This window comes from Solea senegalensis, linkage group LG10, assembly GCF_019176455.1.
Source record: "Solea senegalensis isolate Sse05_10M linkage group LG10, IFAPA_SoseM_1, whole genome shotgun sequence".
NCBI classification, from domain to species: Eukaryota; Metazoa; Chordata; class Actinopteri; order Pleuronectiformes; family Soleidae; genus Solea; species Solea senegalensis.
Genome location: NC_058030.1, coordinates 14,187,535 through 14,211,628, shown reverse-complemented (window position 1 = coordinate 14,211,628; position 24,094 = coordinate 14,187,535). Strand labels below are relative to the sequence as shown.

Sequence of the window (24,094 nt, the reverse complement as noted above, 5' to 3'; positions counted from 1 at the left end):
CGAGTGACAACTGTGTCCGGTTTCTGTGGTCGTTAAAATCCTTGATCAAACGAGCACACCCACTTTGTCAAGGCAGTCACGAGACAGGTGGGCGGAGTCACAGCAGGTGAGCGATAATCGAACAAGGAAAAGACCCGGAAAATGAGTGGTGAGGATTTCAGAATAAAAGCTTCAGGTAGTCATATCCATGCATGGTAAGATTATGTTTTATAAGATTTAACTTTGTCGATCTCACATGTGGAGATTTATACTACATAGGAATAGAATGAGCAGCAGAAGAAGATTAAAATAGCGATTGGGCACCAAAAATATGATAAGAATCAAATAAGCCACATAAATATATAATGACATGTCATGAAAAAGGCATTAAATATATCTTTTTCCAACTTGTTTGCATATATTTTCAGAATATTTATAACAAAAACAACAACTGACAAAATAGAACGCAACAACATGATAACCATGTGTGTCTTTGTGGCCTTATAAAATACATATAATTTAATACACAAAAACAGATTATTCTATATGTAATGTTGATCTAGTGGAAACATTTACTGGAGCCTAAACGTGTATTTACAAGTTAAAATGACACATTGTTATTTTTTTATATAGTAAAATTCAAACGTTTTCCTCAATTAAAATACATTCACTGAATATTATTTTGAAAATACGCCCGGAAGCAGAACGTCATCTTGTGTTAGTTGATCTAGCTCGAGAAGGAGGATCGTTGGTTACCGAAAAGTATAGTGACACAGAACAGGTGATAAACAATTATAGAGAAAATAGAATTTAAAACAACAACAGCAACACTCATAATATGCAAAAACATGACTCTGTTGGAACTGTACACCAAGGTAAGAGGAAGCTTCCTGTCGCCATTACAGTACACTGTATATTTTCAATCTCACTCAGACATATGGAAACTTTGTTAAAGCTGTATGTAAAGTTGTATGGATGAAGAGGAAGTGGTCCTAAGAGAGTTTAAAAGTTATGCTCAACTGTTTTAGTCAAACCTATTCATGATTCTGTATTATTGAGTATGAAAATATACATGTCCTATCATAATATAATCGTTATTTAAACGTGTAAAATGATAACCTATGTAAAATAAAGATGTGTTGTAGTTTGTCAAACTGTGAAATGAACCAACTGATTCATTACAAATTATACAATGAATGTCTCCAGAACATTTAATATGTGGACACACTAAAGATTATCTAAAAATTAAGTTAATCTTAATGCATTTTCACAGTATAAATAATACAAATTTGTGCAAACATTTTTTTTAACTGCCATTTCTGTAATGCCTAGTGTTATATGAATGCTTAATAAAACACAGCTTTATTTTATTCATATGTGTGAAAGGCTGGGAATTTGTTTGGCAACCCAAAAAATATCTTCTGTAAGTTACTCGTGTGGGTCCTGACTCTGGTTCATCTAGTTCATGTTTGTGGAAACGATGTCTTGTATGTGTAATGTTAAATATTCATATTTCAAAACATACTGTGTATTTACTTTTCCCTCTTAGTACAACAGAGTGTGGATTCCAGATGAAGAACATGTGTGGAAATCAGCTGAGATCGTGAGAGATTTTCACGTCGGAGATAATGTTCTTGAACTGCTCCTTGAAGATTGCACAGTAAGTACAATACATCACATGCAGTTGTAGGTTTATGATGTGAAGGATAAACAACAGCTGACCAGATTCTTTTATACAACCTGTCACTGTCACAGGAGCAACGTTATCCCGTTGACCCTTTGAAACCACAACTCCCTCCTCTGCGCAACCCAGACATCTTGGTTGGGGAGAATGACCTCACTGCTCTCAGTTACCTCCACGAACCTGCCGTGCTGCATAATCTCAAAGTGCGATTTGTCGAGTCCAGAATCATCTATACCTACTGTGGTACAGTTGGCGCTTCTGTTTGCTTAAGTATATCCAAGCACTGAGGTGTTGGCAGTTTGTACTTTGGGCTGAACTTGCATTGTTTGCTCATTTTCAGGTATTATACTGGTGGCAGTAAATCCCTACAAACAGCTCCCTATCTATGGAGATGCAATCATTCATGCCTACTCAGGCCAGAACATGGGAGACATGGACCCTCATATATTTGCAGTGGCAGAAGAGGCTTACAAACAGATGGCTAGGTAAACAAATAAAACTCATAAATGCACATAAAGTAGAATATATAGACTGTGCTCATGACAGTATATTACACTCTCTTTCACAGAAACCACAAGAACCAATCTATAATTGTCAGCGGTGAATCAGGAGCTGGTAAAACGGTGTCTGCTCGATATGCCATGAGGTACTTTGCTGTTGTAAGCAAATCTGGCAGCAAGACCCGAGTCGAAGACAAAGTCCTAGCATCCAATCCAGTAACAGAGGTATGATTCTACTGTGCCAGGACTCCTGTTCACAAGGCCTTCTCCCTTAATTTAAGTTTCCACTTTCATGAACCTCATACTATAAATAAGTAATATCTTCATGGATATTGCAGAGCAGAACTCAAGGGCTTGGTTTTGTCTCAGGCAATAGGAAATGCAAAGACCACCAGGAATGACAACAGCAGCCGATTTGGGAAATTCACAGAGATCAGCTTTGACAGAAAGTACCAGATCATTGGAGCGAACATGAGGACCTACCTCTTAGAGAAATCCAGAGTAGTTTTTCAGGTAGAGTACGAGAACATGATGTTGGTGCGTATTATGTTGCTTATATCAAAATACATGTTAATGAGTTTCCTCTTTTATTTCAGGCTGAAAATGAGAGGAATTATCACATTTTTTACCAGCTGTGTTCTTGTGCTCACCTGCCAGAGTTCAAGAACCTCAGATTGTGTGAGTGTCAGTTCATGGTTTATTGCTGTGGTATTAAACTGTGTGTGGATTATTTTATTGTTAATCCCCTAAATAACGTATTCCTTTCACAAACAGTGAGTGCAGATAACTTCAGGTATACGTCCATGGGTGGTGATGTCACTATTGAAGGTGTAGATGACAAGAAAGACATGGAAGAGACTCGACAGACCTTCTCACTGCTGGGTAAAAAAAAAAGAAAAGATTTTGTTGTACTGTAACTCACTTTTAATGAGACTTTTATTTCAGTTTCCCGTATTCTCTCTGCTCCTCTAGGGCTGAAGGAGGACTTTCAGTCAGATGTCTTCAAAGTTTTGGCCGCAGTTCTTCATTTGGGAAACGTGGAGATTGGAGACTCTGGAAAGGACAAATCATCATCATCAGTTAGTGTGAGTCATTTAATAACTTCTGGTTAGAAGTTTTTCTTTAGAGCGTTAAACATTAACCAGGTTAGATATAAACCTTTTTAAAACGTTTTTATATCTTGCAGCTCAGTGATCCACACCTGGCAGTTGTCTGTGAGTTGCTGGGTGTGAGTGCAGAGGAGTTGGTGCACTGGTTGTGCCACCGGAGGATTGTTCTGTTAGCCGAGACAGTGGTGAAGCCTATGCCCAAGGAGCGGGCAGTAAATGCCAGAGATGCCCTTGCCAAACATATCTATGCACATCTTTTTGACTGTATTATTATCAGAATAAACAAAGCGCTGCAGGTCCCTGGAAAGCAACACGCTTTTTCAGGCGTTCTGGACATTTATGGGTAATACCTCAGCGCAATAATGTCTTCAAGTCTCTTTTGCTGCTCTGTCTGACGTGAACTTGCTTTCTTTTGTCCTCAGCTTTGAAACATTTGACATCAATAGCTTTGAACAGTTTTGTATCAACTATGCAAATGAAAAGCTTCAACAGCAGTTTAACTTGGTATGTGACACAGTCAGTCAAAACCATTGCAGTACACACCTCTTTGTCACCTCAGAGACTCATTCCGCCGTGTCTCCTACTGTCAGCATGTGTTCAAGCTGGAGCAAGAGGAGTACATGAAGGAGGACATCCCATGGACTCTGATAGATTTCTATGACAACCAGCCAGTCATTGACCTGATTGAAGCAAAGATGGGGATTCTTGACTTGCTGAATGAAGAATGTTTGGTGAGATTGACATGACTCGGCCTTGTACAGTTACATTTTTCATTTCATTCCCCTTTCCTTTTCTAACCACCTGTGTCCTTCAATATCTTTGTATGTCTTTACAGTTTCCTCAGGGCACTGATCAAACCTGGCTGCAAAAGTTGGACACCTACCTCATCTCCAGTACTCTGTTTGAGAGGCCACGGTTATACGGCGAGGCTTTCGTAATACAACACTTTGCAGACAAGGTAAACATCTGATGACCCTTTACGATCCAATCCTTGGATATTTGACTGTGTCAAATGTACACTATATTTAAACCTAGTGATGGCTCAATACCACTCTTTTTTGCCGATACTGATACCGATATCTCAACCTTGAGTATTTACTGATATCAGTCCAATACAGTCAGTTTTACATCTTTCTCCACCTACCCGTTTCCAGACATTTCAAATACATAATGTTCAAAACTGCATGACAAATATTCTGTTCCTATAAAGAAGAAATAAATATGCAATGTAATGCGAGTTATGTGAAATTTAGGTCTTTTGGATTGTATCAGATTCTGAGTGGTTCTTTTTCTGATATCTGGTCCAGTGATATGGCCAATATTGGAAAGATACTTTCTATATCATTATCAATATCATTCCTATTTAAAACTCTTTTAAAGTATGCTTAAACCTGTGTCCTGAACAGGTGGAGTATCAGTGCAAAGGGTTTCTTGAAAAGAACAGAGACACTCTGTATGAAGAACTGGTAGACACTATGAGAGTCAGTAAGGTAATCATTTATTTTAATCACTTAAATATGCCACTTTAGTCACAAAAGCAAATGAAAGTTTCCACATTTTTTTAAAATGATCTTAACTTTTTTATATTTTTAACATGTTTTCCTGATTGCATCTGTTATCAGTTTCCATTTCTGGCCAACTTTTTCCAAGAGGAGGAGCCAAGCGCTGTGAGCAGTAAAGGTGTCAAAGTGAGGCCGGCCAGACCTGCAGTTAAACCGACCAATAAACAGCTGAGAACCTCTGTGGGAGATAAGGTGAAAATATTTACTCTGCTCACTTGAGATTATGGTGTTTGCAAGTGTGTATGGAATACAACCAAGTCTGTGTTTTTCCTCATCAACCTAATGGTCAAATGCAGTTTTCCAGCTCCCTCTCCTTACTGATGGAAACACTGAATTCTACCATCCCACACTATGTGCGCTGCATCAAGCCAAACGATGAAAAGATTCCATTTGAGTGAGTATTCATAAAACTATTTCAAAATGAACCACTCACCAAATGATTCTCTAAATTATTTGTTTACATCTTTTGTATCTGTTCATATTTTTAGATATGACTCCAGGAGGGTCGTGCAGCAGCTACGAGCCTGTGGAGTCCTTGAAACAATTCGAATTAGTGCACAAAGCTATCCATCCAGGTGACTTTCTATTACATTACATTATTCAATATTAGCCATATGACAATATTAGCATTGTAGTGTCTTTTTTTGCCAATCCAGAAAGGCCACATCGGTTGCTGCTGACAGGTTCTGACATGTGTAAAAAATGATTCTCCGAAGTTCCAAAGTTAAATCAACCTCAAAACAGTTATTGAGTCAAAATATGACATAATAAACTATTATAACCGCAAAAAAAAACTATGCGTCGCCTCCTGATTGAGCAACAACCAGCGCTCCCATTAACCTGAGGTATATCACCTTTGCCGTCCCCCTGCTAAGTGGTGGGAGGTTCCAAAAACAAAAACAACACAAATGGCGCTTACAAACATATATGCATGGCTGTGTTGTACTAATAATTCCCTTGTTTTTGTGTTTTTGCAGATGGACATACATTGAGTTTTACAGCCGTTACAGTATTCTAATGACACATCAGGAGCCAGATCTCAATGACAAGAAGCAGACCTGCAAAAATGTGCTGCAGAGGTTGATCCAGGTCAACTCTCTCTTTAAATTCTGCCTTTAAATACACACTTTATTGTGCACTACATATTTATGTATCATTTTGTCATCATGATCTCCAGGACTCCAACCAGTACAAGTTTGGACGGACAAAGATCTTCTTTCGAGCCGGACAGGTAGCTTATCTAGAGAAGCTCCGTCTGGACCGACTTCGAGGGGCTTGCATAACCGTCCAGAAACACGTCCGCGGGTGGAGCCAGCGCAGGAAGTACCTGCGCATGAGAGAGGCAGCCATCATCCTCCAACAGTACATCCGTGGAAAGAGGACAATCCGGTCAGAAGCATTCAGTGACAATGTGGTAGTTCTCCCTCTTGTGTCAACCAGGATATGGATGTTTAGATGTGCTTGTTTTTCTTCTTTAAATGTCCAGTAAAATGGTGAGTGCTGCAACACTGAAGCAGGGTTGGGCAGCACTGGTGATCCAAAGACACTGGAAAGGTTACCGCACGAGACAGATCTACCAGTTAGTCCGTCTGGCTTCTGTCACCATCCAGGCTTTCACACGGGGTTGGATGGCCCGAAAACGGTACAAGAAGGTCAGCAAATGTTCATTAATCAGTTCTTTATGTCGTGTTGTACAATGGAAATACAGACTGTCATCACATCCCCTCATTACCTCATCAGATGATGGAAGAGCAAAAAGCCCTGGTTCTCCAGAAGTATGCCAGAGCATGGCTGGCTCGAAGGAGATTTCAAACCATGCGTCGCCTGGTGCTTAATGTTCAGCTTTCATTCCGAGTGCAGCAGCTCAGAAAGAAGATTGAAGATCAGGTAAAGATGTTTCCAAAGTTCTTTTAACTGTGCTTTTTATGGAGAAGACAGACCCTTTAAGAAATCCTGTCACCCTACAGAATAAAGAGAACCGGGGGATGGTAGACAAACTGACCAGCTTGGCCAACACCCACTCTCAAACTGTGGACAGACTTCAGGTCATGGAGGCACAACTGGAAAAATCAAACAGCCAGAGGGCAACTTTAGAGACAAGAGAGAAGAAAGTGAAAGAGGATGCGACTCTGGTCAGTCTTGAAGTGAATTCTAAGTGTTTAATACAGCTTTTTGTTTGCTGATGAGTCATAGTTTGTAATATTGTTGTTCTTTCTCCAGACAGTTGCACAGTATCAAAAGGAGTTAGATTCACTAAAACTTGAAAAGAGGAACTTGGAGAAAAAGTTTGAAGCAGCCATCAAAGAGGCAGAAGGTAACAGGACCAAGAATCCCTATTGTACAACACTTGCCTTTATTTGTACCATAATTATGAAATGCATATTATGATATGCACATAATTATGATATGCACTCTTGCAGAGAGTTTTGAAGTCCTAAGGAGAAATATTCTTGACGAGAAAGAAAATGAAGCAAGGCTAAGAAAGTGAGTGACAAAAAAGTATAGTCTCGAGAAAAAAGTAGTTTGGTTGCTCAGGATTATTAACACGAGGGCTTTGTGGATTAGGATTGCTGAGAACAACAATGAAATCCAGAGACACGACAGTGAGAAGGAGGTGGAAGCTCTGAAAGAGGAAATAAAAAAGTTGAAAGAGGAGAGAGTCATTCTACACAGAAAAGTAGAGGAGGAAGGTCGAGTGAACGCTGACCTCCAGGAGCAAGTCATCCAGCTCACCAAGCACGTCAAGACTATACCGGAGCTACGCAGAGAGATGAATAACCTTCAAAATCAGAGGAATAACATGGACAGAAAGATGAAGCAACAGTCAGAACAAGCAAGAGGTGCAGACTTTTACATATTGAGTGAAAAAGTATACAGCGACGTATTATTATGCTAATGATATTTTATCTCAATGCAGCAAAGATGAACGAGATTACAATACAACTTCTTGGTGGTGTTGTTGAAGAGGAGGTTCTTTTGGGGTAAAACTTTTTTTTTTGTTTTGTTTGTCATGTGTCCACATCTGTGTGTGAATGTGACCTCACAAATTGTCTCTTTGAAGGCTTTCTTCAAATGACTCTGAGAAGATTTATGACATGGAAGATTTGCTGGCAGCCTTTGACGGGTTGCAGAAAGCAACCAGGTATTTATTGTATTACACAAACTATCAACTGTATTATGTGTCGCATCTGTGCAACAGACCTGCTCACGCTTGACCCTGATAACATGGTTCTTCTTTTGATGGCAGAATACTGGAAAAGCACCAGAAGGAGCAGAAGGAAAGTTACGAGACCCAGCTGGAGGGCTTGCTTTTGAAAGTGGACCACCTTCAACATGAGAACGGCAGGCTGCAGAGCCTGTTCCAGGAGAAAAGTAACGTCAATGACAGTATTCGCCAAGAAGTGTCCAGACTCAACAGTGAGAACTTGGTGTGTCATTTGATGGTTCACTCATTCCTTGCTTACTTTCTAAAGAGAAAATGGAAACTGATTTCAATGAATTAAATGTTTCAGCTGATACCAGAGCTGAAAGTGCAGGTTTCAGAGCTGCAGAGACAGAAACAAGAATTGCAGGTCAATGTGGAGGAACGGAACAAAGAGCTAGCAGGTAGATCTATTGAAATCTATTGTTCAATAATTTTGAAAGACCTTAAGTCAGTTTATTCTCCAACTTGTTTTTGTTCTTTCTCTTTCCCATGTCATCTGAAAGAAAAAACTGAGGCGATCACCAGTGTCCATCAAATAAAGATTAAAGAAGAAAGCTCATTGCGCAGGTAACATATTCAGGTTGGAGTTTGTTCCTTGATTGAAGGTGAGATTTCTGAGCCTGTCTGATTTTTGCTGCTTTTTAGACACTTTGAGGACAAAGCTGAGGAGTTGGAGGAGGTGAAGAGGGAACTTCAAGGCCGCGTAGAGGATCTGGAAGAGGAGAACGACCACTTGAAGCAACAGCAGCTGTTGGAGAGTGAAGCCAAGATCAAACTGAGATTTGAAATTTCACAGTTAACTGCAGAGACCATGGTATACACCGATATAAAATGTTGGTTGTTACACTGCTAAGGTGTGAATGCATGTCTTGTCTTTTTTTTTTTTTTATCAGTAACAAGTTCTGTCTTTCCTCCAGGAATTTGAAGAGCAGCTTGACCATAAAGACAGATTCATTAAGAAGCTCCAGAATCAAATTAAGAGCCTTGAGACGTCACAGAAAGGTAGAATTGTGGTTTATATCTGTGGATTGTCAAATTAATTAAGTTAATCTTTTAATTCTTTCACACACAGCCAAGCAAAAGCCTGCACCCATTATTCCTAAAGATTACCTCGGCATGTTGGAGTACAAAAAAGAGGACGAACCCAGGCTCATCCAAAACATCATTTTGGGTATTCTTCTCTTCCTCTTTACTCTATCTAAAGGGTGGTCACATTGATGCTGTGGGTTTCTCTGCATTTCCCACAGTGTTTCCCTACAGTGAAAACAAAACCATTTAAACGGAATAAATTATTGATTACCTATCCTCCCCCTTTAACATGTCACCAACTTCCTTTAGACCTGAAGCCCAAGGGTGTGGTGGTGAATATGATTCCGAGTCTTCCAGCCTACCTCCTCTTCATGTGTGTCCGCTATGCTGACTACCTGAATGATGAGGCCAAACTTAAGGCTTTAATGAATGCAATCATCAGTGCTGTCAAAAAGGTCATCATGGTGAGGTTCATAATACAATCACAAGGCTTCATCTGCACAGTAAACGTCTTATTTATGATCATATCTGATGTTATGATAGTGTAATTTAGTTTGCGTATGTCATTTGATTTTGAGATGGTGTTGTTCTAAGGAATAATACATATATAGAATCTCAAAATAATTAGAGAAACATACAATTGGGTTGCTGAAAATAACTTGAATCAAAACACAACTGTCATTTTTGTGTTTCAGAATCACTACAAAGACTTTGAGTTGCTGTCCTTCTGGCTCTCAAACACGTGTCTCCTGCTCAACTGTCTGAAGCAGTACAGCGGGGAGGAGGTTTGGATCTGTACTCCCTTATGGTCCTATTATTGACATATAATATTGCAGGCATAGTTAAACCTTTTGTTGTTGTTGTTTTTTGTCTGTTTTCTAAAGGAGTTCATGAAGCTAAATACTCCCCGCCAAAAGAAGAACTGCTTGCAGAATTTTGACTTGTCAGAACACAGACAGATTCTCAGTGACCTGGCCATCCACATCTACCATCAGTTTATCACAGTCATGGAAAAGGCCCTCACTCCTGCGATCGGTAACTCTCACTTACTGTCAGTTATTGTCACATGCATTGACCTGGATTGTTGCCCTAAAATGTGCCTCCTTGTTGTCTTGACCCTCAGTGCCAGGCATGTTGGAACATGAGAGTTTACAGGGGATTTCCAGCATGAAGCCGACAGGCTTCAGGAAACGTTCCAACAGCATCTATGAGGACTCAGAGACCTACACCATCTCTTCCATCATTCAGCAGCTCACTCATTTCCACTCCACCATGAACCAACATGGCATGGATCAGGGCCTCATCAAACAGGCTGTCAAGCAACTGTTCTTCCTCGTGGGTGCAACGACCCTCAACAACATCATGCTGCGCAAAGATATGTGTTCCTGCAGGAAGGGAATGCAAATCAGGTCTGCGTTTGCTTTGTTTTTGGATTTGAATGAAATATAATAAAAAATAAAAAAGTTCAGTTTCATTGACTCGTTGTACCCTTAGGTGTAACATCAGTTACCTGGAGGAGTGGCTGAAGGAGAAGGAACTGCAGAACTCTAACGCGATGGATACTCTGAGGCCACTGTCTCAGGCTGCCTGGTTACTGCAAGTCAACAAGTCCACAGATGACGATGCCAAGGAGATCACTGAAAAATGCACTGAGCTCAACTCTGTTCAGGTATTTATTAGGGGTGGGAATCACCGGGCACATGGTCCATGATGCCAATAAATTCACGCTACAACGATGATAATCATATTGATTCATATTGATAATCAATATATTGCAAGACAATCATATAGTGATACATCACGATATCTGTCGAACTGAAGAAAACAAAACATCCGTGAAAAGTGAAAGGATTTCTTTATTTATTCACAACATAGAGAACAAGGTGCATAAAGTCTTTGTGTTGAACGTGGAGGGAGCATCTCTTAGCGTAGCTTTCTCCGCTATTATCCCGCTGTATACTCCCTCTTCTTTGGCCAGGTAACTACCACTGATGTTTCCCTCATTCGTTTGAGCAGCAGTGCCATGAGGAGACATCAAGTAGTGACGCCCGGAATGTGTAGCTGGCAGGGACTGTTTACTTTAGCGCGCCTTAATTTGTTCATTAAAATATCAATATTTGCCCTGCATCAATCATCATATCATATCATGTGATCATATCACACGTGGACGGACAACGATATAACACCGAATCAATATTTTGACCCATCCCTTGCATATATCCAGCAACACGTCATAAGAACTGTGTTATTTACTATATTCCATCATCTTGGCAGAATGAAACCTACACTCAGTTTGTTTCTGCAGGTTGTCAAGATTTTGAACTCATACACACCAATAGATGATTTTGAGAAAAGGGTGACGTCATCGTTTGTCCGGAAAGTTCAGGTGTGTTCTTGTTCATTTTCAAACATGAATGCGGCAAAGTGTGAACTGTTCTTCTCTAAAAATGTCTCCCCCTTTTGTTTGCAGTCATTACTCCAGGATCGTGAAGGGTCCACGCAGCTGATGCTAGACACAGATTATCGTTTCCAGGTCATGTTTCCCTTCTGCCCGTCCTCGCAGGCTCTGGAGCTTCTGCAGGTCCCAAACAGTCTGAATCTGGGCTTTCTGACCAGGATCTGACACAGCCAGCCTCTGACCTTTACCTCCACACCACATCACTGACACATAAAGCGGCCTATGACTACATCTTAATGTGTTTACAAATACGTCAACACTTTAATTAAACAATGTATATGTTTTTTAAAATTACATTCAAAATGTAGAGCTGCAGCTGGGATTTCATAGAAAAGTTTTTCTTTGAAATATTTTTTATCTTCTATTAAAATGGCAATGATCTGTCATTAAGTCATGAAGTGATAACTTACTGATTACTTGGTAGACAAAATTAGACATTTTGGACTTTGGAAAACTGGAATGTTAAAAAAATATATCAATAATGGACAATTTTCCACAATGAGAATCATTATAGGCTATATAGGCCTTATTTACTGTACTGTGAGTTAAATTCAACCCTAAATGAAAGAAAGAAACAACATCATTGCGACTATGGTCCTGAGCTTCAGAGGGTTTAGAGCTCAAGACACTTTTCAAACCCCTCAGAACCAAGACTGAAGTAAACAGAAGCTGTGACCTCAGCTGAGAAGCCTCTGTTGTATTAGCATTTGTGCATTACTTATATTAATAAAATGTTAATAGTAAAGTAAGACATCGGATTTTGTTAAACATTTTTATTATCTTTTTTTTTTTTTTTTTATTTGATTAAGAATTATTATACAAGTTAAAAAATGTTTTTTTTTTTTTTTTTTGCACAAAATAACAAACAACAAATGTGCCCCCCCCACCCACCCACCCTACAACATCTAGTCCATCCCGGTTTAGGAGATCAAATAAATGTGATAAAGAAATAAAGGTATGATGGAATGTTTGGGGGATTTCCAGAGCAGCAAAATCCTTCGGCGGGCCAATAGAGTTGTAAATGCAATAATGTTCTTATGCTTATTGCTAATCTGTTGGTCAGCTGACACTATACCAAAGATGGCAGAGTAGGCGCTAGGTTGCAAATTTAAGGATAGAGCCTTTGAAAGGATTCTGAAGACATCTGACCAATAATCTGAGAGGGAAGAACATGACCAGAACATATGTGTTAGTGTAGCCGAGGCAACATGACATCTACTACAGTTTTCATCCACCTCAGGATAAATTCTGGCCAACCTAGACTTGGAGAGGTGGGAACGGTGCAAGACTTTAAACTGAATTACACCCAGCCTAGCACATGAAGTAGTTCCATTAACTCTCTTCAAAGCTTCGGTCCAGGATTCCTCAGGAATTACATCCCCAAGCTCCTCCTCCCATTCCCCTTTAATTTTATTGAGAGAGGTGTCTCCGAGAGATGATATGTGTGAATAGATTCTCGCAATAAAGCCTTTTAAATTGGACGGAATTTGGAGGATGCCATCCATAGCGGTAGATTGAGGTACATTGGGAAAGTTTAAATCTAGGTTTTGCATAAAGTGTCGGATCTGGAAATATCGGAAACGACTTGAGCCGGGGAGGTTGAATTTTTGAGAGAGATTAGTAAAGGAAGAGAATACGCCTTCGCTGTAGAGATCTTTAAATTTGGAGAGGCCAAGTCTCTTCCACAGGGCAAAGGCGTTGTCTAATCTAGGCGGGACAAATAGATGATTATCACAGATAGGAGCCAGAAGAGAAAAATCTGTTAGACCAAAGTGTCTTCGAAACTGAGACCAAATTCGTAAAGTATTGATAACAACAGGGTTAGAGGTATGAGATGGAGTAGGCAAAGGGAGACTCGAGGTAACCAAGGCAGGGAGGGATGTCAAAATGCATGACTCATTTTCTATTTCACACCACGACAGCTTTGGGGCATGAAGCCAGTATATGATTTTCTGAATATTAGCCGCCCAATGATAGTGAAGCAAATTTGGTAAACCTAATCCGCCCTGGGATCGATGTCGCTGCAAAAACCTTTTCTGTATTTTAGGAACTTTACCCCCCCAAATGAATGATGATATAATTTTATCAACGGACTGAAAAAAGGATTTTGGAAGAAATATAGGGAGACATTGAAAAAGATAGAGGAAACGGGGCAACACATTCATTTTAATACAATTGATCTTTCCAGCCAATGAGAGATTAATGGACCTCCAGTTCTGTAAATCGTTTCTTATTTTATCAACGAGGGGTGTGAAGTTATCTTTGAATAATTTAGGAAAAGTCCGTGTAATATTGATTCCTAAATATCTAAAACCAGATTTAGACAGATGGAATGGCAGGTCCTCTTGTAGAATTTCAAGTGCTAAATTGTTCACTGGGAAGCACTCGCTTTTCATGAGGTTAGTCTTATATCCTGAAAAAACACCAAATCTATGCAACACCTGGACTATGTGGGGAACACACCGCACCGGGTCAGACACGTACAACAGAAGGTCGTCGGCATATAGAGCCACCTTGTGTTCCCTCCCCCATCTAGAGATTCCACTTATTTCCGGGGATGATTTTAGCATGATAGACAGGGGCTCAATGGCAAATGCAAACAGGAGTGGACTTAGTGGGCACCCTTGACGTGTCCCTCTTGATAAAGAAAAAAATTCAGATCGTTTCCCGTTCGTGACCACTGATGCCTTTGGTGAGGCATAAAGGAGTTCAATCCAGGCTATAAAAGTTGGTCCAAAACCAAAGGCCCGCAGACATTCAAATAAATACGCCCACTCCACTCTGTCAAAAGCCTTCTCTGCATCCAGGGAGATAACCACTTCTGGTATCCCCCCGGATGCAGGAGAATATATGATATTAAGAAGGCTCCGGATGTTAGAGAAGGAGTGACGACCAGACATAAAACCGGTCTGATCAGGGGAGATCACCTCACCTGTAACCGATTCCAGACGTCGAGCAAGTATCTTAGCTAAAATTTTAATGTCGCTGTTTAACAATGAGATGGGCCGATATGATCCACATTGTGTTTTGTCCTTCCCGGGCTTTGGTATAAGTGTTATGGATGCTTCAGTTAGCGTCCGTGGCAAGGCCCCAGTACCCACCGAATCATTAAGCATTTCAAGAATAAGTGGCGCTAATTTGGTTGAAAATTTTTTGTAGAATTCAATAGGATATCCATCGGGACCCGGGGCCTTGCCACTCTGCATCGCCGAAATCGCATTTGAGATTTCTGTTAAACGAAAGGGTAGTTCTAGATCTGCTTTATAGGTGGGACTGATAACAGGGGTGTTTAAATTCTTAAAAAAGTTAAGCATATCGGTATTGTCATTAGGTGCTTCCGAGGTATAGAGTTTTGAATAAAATGCCTTGAAGGTATTGTTGATTTCAAGGGGGTCTGTGGTAAGCTCCCCGTTTTCTTTTTGAATTTGTGTGATCAGTTGATCGGAGGACTTGCATTTTAATTGACGCGCTAACAGTCTACCAGCCTTCTCGCCATGTTCATAGACAAAACCTCGCGATTTCAGCAACATACGTTCCGTCTTTTCGGAGGATAATAAATCATATTTGGTTTGAAGATCCAGCTTATTTTTATAGAGTTCCGGAGTAGGAGAGGCAGAGTATTGACGGTCTATGTCAAATATTGAACTGAGAAGTCGCTCTTGTTCTTGCTTCCTAGTTTTATTCACCCTAGAAGTGTAAGAGATAATATCCCCCCTTATTACCACTTTAAGAGTCTGCCACAGCAAGGAGGGGGAGATATTATCTATGTTGTTGGTTTCTAGGAAGTTATCAATGGCTGTTGAAATCATTTGGCAGAATCCTTCGTCTGTCAGTAGTGCAGTATCAAATCTCCATGGAGGCCGGTCAGAGGAGTTAAGTGGAAAGGAGAAATCTAATATTACTGGGGCATGGTCGGATTCAATTATGGTGGAATATTCTATGTTTTTAACAAAGGGGAGTAATACGCTGTCTATGAAAAAATAATCAATTCTGCTATACGAATGGTGAACATGTGAAAAAAAAGAGAATACCTTACTATGAGGAAAGCGAAACCGCCAGGGGTCGAAACATCCAGTTTGGTTCATAAATGATGATAGTGTCTTAGCCATCTTGGAGGGAATTTTAGACTTTGGGCTGGAACGGTCCAGGGAAGGATTAATTGTACAGTTTAAGTCCCCTCCAAAAATTAGGGAGCGTGAGTTTAAGTCAGGTATGGATGAGATTAATTTTTCTATGAATTTGTCATCGTCCCAGTTGGGCGCGTACACGTTTACCAGTAGGACAGGTTTGTGATAGAGGGACCCTGAAACGATAACAAAACGGCCATGTGGGTCAGAAATAATGTTTGTGGCATTAAAGATTGTTTTTTTATGAATTATAATTGCTGCGCCACTTGACCTGGAATTGAAACTTGAATGAAAAATTTGGCCAACCCACGGTTTTTTTAATCTGAAGTGGTCTTTGACCATTAAATGCGTTTCTTGCAGAAAGGCAACTTCACACTTTAAAAGTTTAAGGTGTGCAAATATTCTAGCTCGCTTTACAGGTCCATTCAAACCCTTGACGTTCCATGAAATAAATCTTATATTTGTCCCACCTGTAACCTGGTTACTTTCCTGTGTCCCGTTCATGGTCTACTAGATCGATCAGTAATATTTGTATTTGTATACACGATTCGCCGCACCACAGCCCAGCATCCACTCTGAAGAATAGAGAGAGTGCCTCCACATAAAAGTATATAGTAAAATGATGGAAACAAGCTAATAAAACTGTTGAAATGGATTTGAAATCCAGGGATGCACACACCCAACACCCTTACAACTCTAACAGAACCCCAAATTACCCATGATGACAACAAAACATAATAAAACCAAAAATCAATGCCTATGTTTGCCTCCCCAACTGAGGAAAACTGCAGGCTCGCCAAATCTCCCCTGTTCTTCCGGGAGTGCATCCTAATTAACTCTATTTTCGCTGTAGGTACTCCCGATCATTTTGTGCAAAAGTAATAACATCACTATATGAACTTATGGCTGATGAAGTTGTCAGGGTAAAGAGAAGAAAGGTGAAAAATAATAATAATCATAATGATTATATTAAGCGCACATGACACTTCGAGCAAAAACAAATATAAAAGGGCATTAACCCAGCATCAGGTATTAAATTGCTTACTTTAGGGGGAATTCCTAAGTAATAATATTTACATGCCACATTGAATGTCTCAACACATATGCCTAAAACAACCATAAACAGGCAATAAAAGAGACAGAAAATAAGGAAATTGGAGGGAAAAGGATACCTGAGTCCACCAATGAGAGTGAGTGAAAGTATTGTTTGTGTGAAGTCCAGTTAAGTCCAGTGCCTGTATAGAGGCCATTCTTCTCAATAGTAAGCGCCAACAGTCACGGACGTTTTTATCACTCCTTAATTACTCGGTGGTTGTAGAATTCCTGGGCGTCTTCAGGTGACTCGAAGGTGAACGTCTGCGCCTCAAAGGTTACCACCAGGCGAGCCGGGTACATCATACGGAACCGGACTCCCTTCTGGAAGAGTGCGTGTTTCACACCGTTATAGGCTGCTCGTTTTCTCGCCAGTGCGGGGCTCAGGTCGGGGTAAAACCTCAAAGTTGTCCCTTGATAGTTCACCGCATGGTTCCTGGACCACCGTAGGGCTGTCTCCCTCTGCTGAAAGCGAAGAAAGCACACGACGAATGGTCTTGCTGGTTTCCCCTCTTTCGGTTTTGAACCCAGTGACCGGTGAGCCCTCTCCAGTTCAGGCGGACTGGTAAACACGTCAGGACCCATACACTCCTCCAGGAGCTCAGAAATAAACTTGACCGGGTCCTTACCATTCTCGCTGCCCTCCGGGATGTTCACTATTCTCAGGTTGGATCTGCGTGATCTATTTTCCATGTCGTCAACACGGTCCAACAGAGTTTGATTCTGGGTTTGGAGAGATTGAATTGTGGCTTCGGCTGTTGTCAGTCGCTCAAAGTTTTCTCCGGCGATGGTTTCCGTGGCTGCGAGGCGGGTCTGGAACGAGCCGACCGTATCCCTGAGGGCATCCATGGTTGTCTGAAGTGGCTTTAAGGACTCTTGAATCAGCCCAGAGACATCATTCTTCAAACCAGCTCTCTGCTTCGCCAGCTCGGCCACCAGCTGCGACATGGAGATTGTGTCAGTAGCGTCCCCTCGGACAGGTAGGCCAGCGTCAGCATTAGCGTTAGCACCTTCGCTGGTAACGTTAACAGGGGCTGCGCTAGCGGCCATGGCCGAGAGTTTGCTAGCTATGCTAGTGGTGGCTCGTGTCACAACTGGAGTTTGAGTGCCACTTTTCTTGTGTTTAGAGAAGCTCATTTTAGCGTCAAATGTATCAAAATGACTTTGTAACGCGCCGTGACAGTTTGATAGAAAAAAGTCCGATGACTAAGTAAAAAATGAAGCAAATGTGATCGGGAGATCCGAAGCCGACGTCTGCTCTCTTACATCATTTTTATTATCTTTAAAGAGGGTTTTTTCCTCCTAGAACAAAGAATATATGGTCAGTGACTTTGTTGAATAAAATGTTTTTTTATCCTGGTCTGTGGCCCATCTGCAATATTTAAACAGCCATTTTGTGGAATCACGCTGGTGTAATCAATTCATCTTTACGGTATTGTCTAAATGAATTTCTTTCTAATAAAAAAATAAAACATCCACAGTATATATTATGAATGTTGTTGTATGTTTGAAGTTGTTTGATGTGCAGTTATTTTGTGTTTTAGACATTTTTCAGTTTGATTTGAAGCATGTTTATGTGAAGGCTTATGTTTGTGCTGTGTCCTGTTTCTTGGCTCCATTTATTTTTATTTTAAACCCAACATTTAATTTTTACTTTGCCTGATTATATTGTATTATTGGCAGGGGCAGCACAATGTAGCAGTTAAAAAGAGTCTTGTCTTGCATGTCATGTACCGCTGTGTCATCAAATTTAGGTAAATGTCAGACATTCAATGTGCATTCATTTTGGAAATATGACTGTAATAAGAAGGTTATTGTCTCGAGAAATGTATCATTCATTTTTTTAAAGAAGGAAAAGAAAATCAGTAAAAGAAAATAAACCCTCAATAAATCAAATTTGCAATACAAATCCAAGTATCGTGATACAATTGAATCATGACAGAAGCAAATCACGCACACACACACACACTCCATAGTGTGCTGCTGATGTTGAGGATGCAGCCTCACCAGGATACAGGATCCTCCTCCTACCTCCTCCTGGAAGCTGGAGGAGCATCTTCTACCTGTGACGTCATGACAGCAGCATCAGCTGTTAGCTGTGCTTTAAGCCTTTTCACTGCCGATCGCTGTCTGCTCAAAGGAAATATATGAGATCCCCTCCGATCCCTGAAATGGCGACACAGGAGGTACAACTGAACGAGACTCTGGCGCATCTCAAGACCGAGTCGGATAACCTTAAGTCGAAGCTGGAGGAGGAAAGAGCGAAGCTGCACGATGTCGAGCGTGAGTGCTGCTGAAAATGGAGAGGCCTCCTTCATTCACCCTAATGACACCGAAATAGCGCTGAAATAGCGTCTGTATTTCTCCCGCAAAAGGTCAAATGTAGAGTAGATGTGGTTGAGGGTGTGAATGTGTGCAGTCTGATTGCTGATCTTTGTGGCCTGACTTAACACGGGATTTGACAGGATGTTTGTTTGTCTCCCGATTTTCCAGTCCAGCGCTTCCACCCGAATTTCCTCCGTGCAGTGGTTTTGTCCACTCAAGTCGTAGCGACATCACAATAGTCAGAAAACGAGAGGGGGGAAAATAAGACAGCGGTTTTAGTTGTAATGTTATTGTTGTACAGATGTGGATTAAAAAGGTCCCTGAGGACAAGATAACAATCCTCACATTTAGCAGAGGCCTGCTGTAGTTTAAGTCTCACTGCTGCCAGCAGTGTTAATGGAGGCTGTACACACTGGAAGGTTTAATTCATTTAATGCCATTTAATGTCATTTAATGTAATGTGTGTGTGTGTGCAGGGGTGGAAAGTAATTAATTACATTTACTCGTGTTGCTGTCACTGAGTAGGTTTTTTGTGTACTTGCACTCTACTTTTAAGTCATTTTTTAAAATATGTCGTTTTACTTTTACTGATGTATGTTTTTTGGAAGTACTGTACTTCACTACATTTTAAATCTCATCTGTTACTGAGTAAAAAAAATAAAAATAAAATAAAATTCAGGCCCCGGACACACTGGGTGAATGATGAGGATAGGTGAATGAATGACAGATGAATGAATGACAGGTGAATGATGAGGACAGGTGAATAATGAGGACAGGTGAATGATGAAGACAGGTGAATGAATGACAGATGAATAAATGACAGGTGAATTATGAGGACAGGTGAATGAATGACAGGTGAATGATGAGGACAGGTCATCATCATTCACCTTTAATTAAAAACAACTACATTTTAAACAAACTGAGTAAATTTTTAGACCAGTACTTTTAGTAAAATTGTATCAAAAATAGTGGTACTTTTACTTGAGTACAATATTTCAGTACTTTTTCCACCCTCTCTCTCTCTCTCTCTCTCTCTCTCTCTCTCTCTCTCTCTGTGTGTGTGCAGTACACCAGGTGGCAGAGAAGGTGGAGGGACTGGGTCAGTTTGTCATGAAGACTCGGCGAACTCTGAAGGGACACGGTAACAAAGTGCTGTGTATGGACTGGTGTAAGGACAAAAGGAGGATAGTCAGCTCCTCACAGGTTCTATGCTCTCCGCTCACTCTATATTCATGTTGTTGTTGCATATACTATGTAGCACCGTACATGTTTGACACTGTCTAATTCTTTTGACAGGATGGAAAAGTGATTGTATGGGACGCTTTCACCACCAACAAGGTAAGACTGGATTTTTACAAGCCAGGGTTTTAGCTACACCAAAACCAACTTCATGCAAATGCATGTAGTATGGTGTAATACGTGGTTTTCTATATTGTTAAACCGCTATGTCAGCTGGACACAGCTGTTAGTGAGGTTAGGGCTAAAATAAGACAGGGTTAGGCAGTAAGTTACAGACAATCATATAAAAAAATAGCGTGTCGCATGGTATCATATGTAAAAATCTAACGTGGGAGTCTAACCTGTGTCGATCACCAAAGCAAACTGCCAGTGGAAACCTCAGCGAAGCTACATGATGACGACACTCCCAAGGTACCAGGACAGTCTCCCACATAGAGACAAACAAACATCCACTCTCACACTCACACCTGTGGTCAATTTAGAGTGTCCAATTTGCCTATTCCCCAAAATCTGAAAATCTGCTTGTTTTTGCAATGTGGGAGGAAATAATACATTATTATAATACATCGCCAAATCACAAATAAGACACCAGGAGTCACAATAAATTCTTCTTCTAAGCTTACAAATCAAATGCATGAGCTGTCATGACTATGAATACAGATATTTTACACATGTATGCTGTAGGAGGTAGAACAGCTGCCCCAAGGATCCCAATTTTTTCACCAAAATGGTGGTGGACGGAGAGGCTATGAAAAAAAAGACTGACCATTCCATTAGTTAATTAAAATTCTGTATCACCTCTAATGTTGAACAGCCGTCCGCTCTGCTCTGATTATACAGTCTTATCTGTTTGTGTTTATTAGGAACATGCTGTGACAATGCCTTGCACCTGGGTGATGGCCTGCGCCTATGCTCCCTCTGGATGTGCTGTCGCCTGTGGGTGAGTGTCTGAATTTCCAGTGATGATCTCAGTGTGGTTGATCACATATGTGGTCATCTGTTTGTTTGTTGTTTTTTGTAAACTGTTGTTGTTGTTTATGTCACAGTGGCCTGGACAACAAATGCTCTGTGTATCCTCTGTCCCTGGACAAGAATGAGAACTTGGCTGCGAAGAAGAAGTCTGTGGCCATGCACACAAACTACCTATCTGCCTGTAGCTTCACCAACTCAGATATGCAGGTGAGACCATGTTCAACACTCAATAAATGAATACATAATTACACACAAAAAGAATATATTACATAAAGAAAAAATGTCGTTGTATATTTAACATTGTGCTCGTGTTTTATCACCAATCAAAAAAATCAATTCAATATTAATCAGAAATCACTGTCCTCCATTTTGTAGTTTTCTTATTTTATGAATAATTCTCAGCAGCCATTTTGTTGTGGTCACAATGTCCTGGTCACATGATCTTTCACACTTTAAAGACGATCCACTCCACCTGTTGTGTCAGCTCACATCCACTTTGACTGAGCTCAGCTCAACTACTTCTGCTTCATCATCTACTTTTGTTAAAGATCCTGACGTCCAGTGGGGATGGTACATGTGCATTATGGGATGTTGAGAGTGGGCAGCTGTTGCAGAGTTTCCATGGACACGCAGCAGACGTGCTCTGTCTGGACCTGGCCCCCTCTGAGACGGGAAACACGTTTGTGTCAGGGGTGAGGATGCTTGTTTCTTTAGATTTCACTGCTTCCTGACATTTTTCACCTTTTTTTTTTTAGAAGAAGAATTTAACGAAGTATTTGTCTCGTTCATTTTATGTTACCACAGGGTTGTGATAAGAAGGCAAATGTGTGGGACATGCGTTCAGGACAGTGTATTCAATCCTTTGAAACTCATGAATCAGACATAAATAGTGTGCGGTAAGTGAATCTTTTTGTTGTTGTTACAGTGATGAACAATGTTTTTGTTTTTCATTACAATTCAGATGTATTCAAATCCTACTCATAATAGACTTTAAGAAACTAATTTGTTCACTGCTTCCTTTTTAATAGATATTATCCAAGTGGAGATGCATTTGCATCCGGCTCAGATGACGCTACAGTACGTATTCTGATTGTTTTGATTTCTCTTAAAAGAATAATTCAACATTGTGGGAAATGCTGGTTCATTTCTTATGGAGCTAGAAAGTGTCTTTATTGTAATTATGTAACTACTGTCAGCATAAAGCAGATTCTATGTCACACTTTTAATTTGCAAGGAAATAAAACTGTGAATAATATTCAAACTTTAACATTAAGGTCTTTGTTTCAGTGCCGCTTGTATGACTTAAGGGCAGACAGAGAAGTGGCTATTTATTCCAAAGAGAGCATCATATTTGGAGTCTCTAGTGTTGATTTCTCTCTCAGTGGTAAGATACGTCCACATTTCCCTTCCTTTAAATGTACTCATATTGATAAAAAAAACAAAATGAAGAACAAATATGTTGCTTCTGCAGGTCGGTTGTTGTTTGGTGGCTATAACGACTACACCATAAATGTCTGGGATGTTCTCAAAGGAACAAGGGTGTCAATTCTGTTTGGACACGAGAACCGCGTCAGTACTCTGCGAGTTTCTCCAGATGGCACTGCCTTCTGCACGGGATCCTGGGACCACACTCTGCGGGTATGAGATGTCTCTCAATATCTTCTGGTGGTCTGACAACCTGTCGGTCTCACCTTCACTTTTGTTGTGATAACGTCTAACAGCTTGTGTTTCTCTGTTTCAAGATCTGGGCTTGAGGATGAAGACACAGGCGATTAAATGAACTACCGAAGACTCACCAACCTTTCTGATTGCTAGAGTACAATCACAGAGATAGAGACTCAGTCATGGTTGTACATAGAGCATATCAATAGCATTGTATATAATCCAGTCTCATGGCCATGGTAGATTTGCATATTTCAGAGAATAATTGCTATACCAAATGCCACGCTTGTATTACCGAAGATTGCACAAAAGTACTTATGGTTACAACCTACGGTGTAAAATGTATATTGCAGAAAATATAATTGGTAGAGAATAGCATCAATCTAGGATAGAAGTGACACAGTAAAGTGATGTATTCGATGTTCCCACAATTACTTTCTTATTTTGTATTTGCACAAAAAAATAATTGAGGAAAGCAGTCTGTGAAAGAAAACTGGACATAAGGAAATTGTTGTAGTAGCTGAGGAAAGACAGCACAAGAGGAATATGTGGCTTCTTTGAAAATGAAAAACATTAGCAAGTTAAGGATGACTGGAATGGTTTGCAGAAATTAATTTACAGCAGCTATGAATGACCACTGGCATAAAATATTATAACTAACAATTTAAAATTGGATATATTGATAATTCAGTTTTTTTTTAACTCCACAATTTGTATTTTACAGTAATTCGTGTGCCAGATCTATTTAAAGATAAAGACAACTTTAAGGTAAACCTACAGCCAGTGTTTTAATTTTATATCCCCATGATATTAAAATAGGACTGATCTTTCCCTGCTGTGGAAGCCACTCACTGCTTGCTGTGCACATTCAGTCCTGACCCTGTTGGTCCTCCAATAAAATATCTAAACTTAAATCCTAGAATGTATCCTTTATCATGCGGTTGTCCAGTGACTGTAATTTCATATTTACTGTAATTATTTTATTGTAGTTTAGTGTACAGTTACACAAGGGCCTGTTTATCAAAATATTACAGACATAATAAACTGAGTTTGGAATATCACAGCAGCGTGTCATTATTGTTCTTCACTTTATCTCATACTTTTCTACTTGGATCAATTTGAAGCCAGTAGTCACTGTTTCAAATTTAATT

General features: G+C 40.2%; 2 protein-coding genes across 2 annotated transcripts; both read left to right on the top strand.

Annotated features, from left to right (window-relative positions):
- The first annotated feature begins 594 nt into the window (after positions 1-594).
- On the top strand, positions 595-12,304 carry myo5c (myosin VC). The gene is made up of 40 exons (XM_044035509.1): positions 595-854; positions 1,529-1,639; positions 1,735-1,906; positions 2,004-2,148; positions 2,232-2,388; positions 2,533-2,676; positions 2,760-2,841; positions 2,938-3,045; positions 3,136-3,248; positions 3,350-3,615; positions 3,695-3,776; positions 3,863-4,003; positions 4,108-4,230; positions 4,679-4,762; positions 4,895-5,026; positions 5,131-5,228; positions 5,323-5,409; positions 5,812-5,923; positions 6,012-6,223; positions 6,321-6,486; positions 6,575-6,721; positions 6,802-6,966; positions 7,055-7,148; positions 7,255-7,318; positions 7,400-7,674; positions 7,752-7,815; positions 7,896-7,976; positions 8,082-8,262; positions 8,347-8,440; positions 8,543-8,606; positions 8,685-8,853; positions 8,957-9,041; positions 9,112-9,210; positions 9,378-9,532; positions 9,764-9,853; positions 9,953-10,103; positions 10,192-10,477; positions 10,563-10,737; positions 11,374-11,454; positions 11,539-12,304. The coding sequence occupies exons 1-40, from the start codon at positions 828-830 to the stop codon at positions 11,689-11,691; spliced, it is 5,235 nt and encodes a 1,744-aa protein (XP_043891444.1). The 5' UTR covers positions 595-827; the 3' UTR covers positions 11,692-12,304.
- A 6,488-nt stretch (positions 12,305-18,792) lies between these two features.
- On the top strand, positions 18,793-24,004 carry gnb5a (guanine nucleotide binding protein (G protein), beta 5a). Its single transcript, XM_044037101.1, has 11 exons — positions 18,793-19,028; positions 20,137-20,273; positions 20,367-20,408; positions 21,173-21,249; positions 21,356-21,488; positions 21,830-21,973; positions 22,086-22,177; positions 22,310-22,358; positions 22,569-22,665; positions 22,753-22,919; positions 23,024-24,004. Exons 1-11 carry the CDS (start codon positions 18,893-18,895, stop codon positions 23,033-23,035), a joined length of 1,086 nt encoding a protein of 361 aa, XP_043893036.1. The 5' UTR covers positions 18,793-18,892; the 3' UTR covers positions 23,036-24,004.
- Positions 24,005-24,094: the final 90 nt, after the last annotated feature.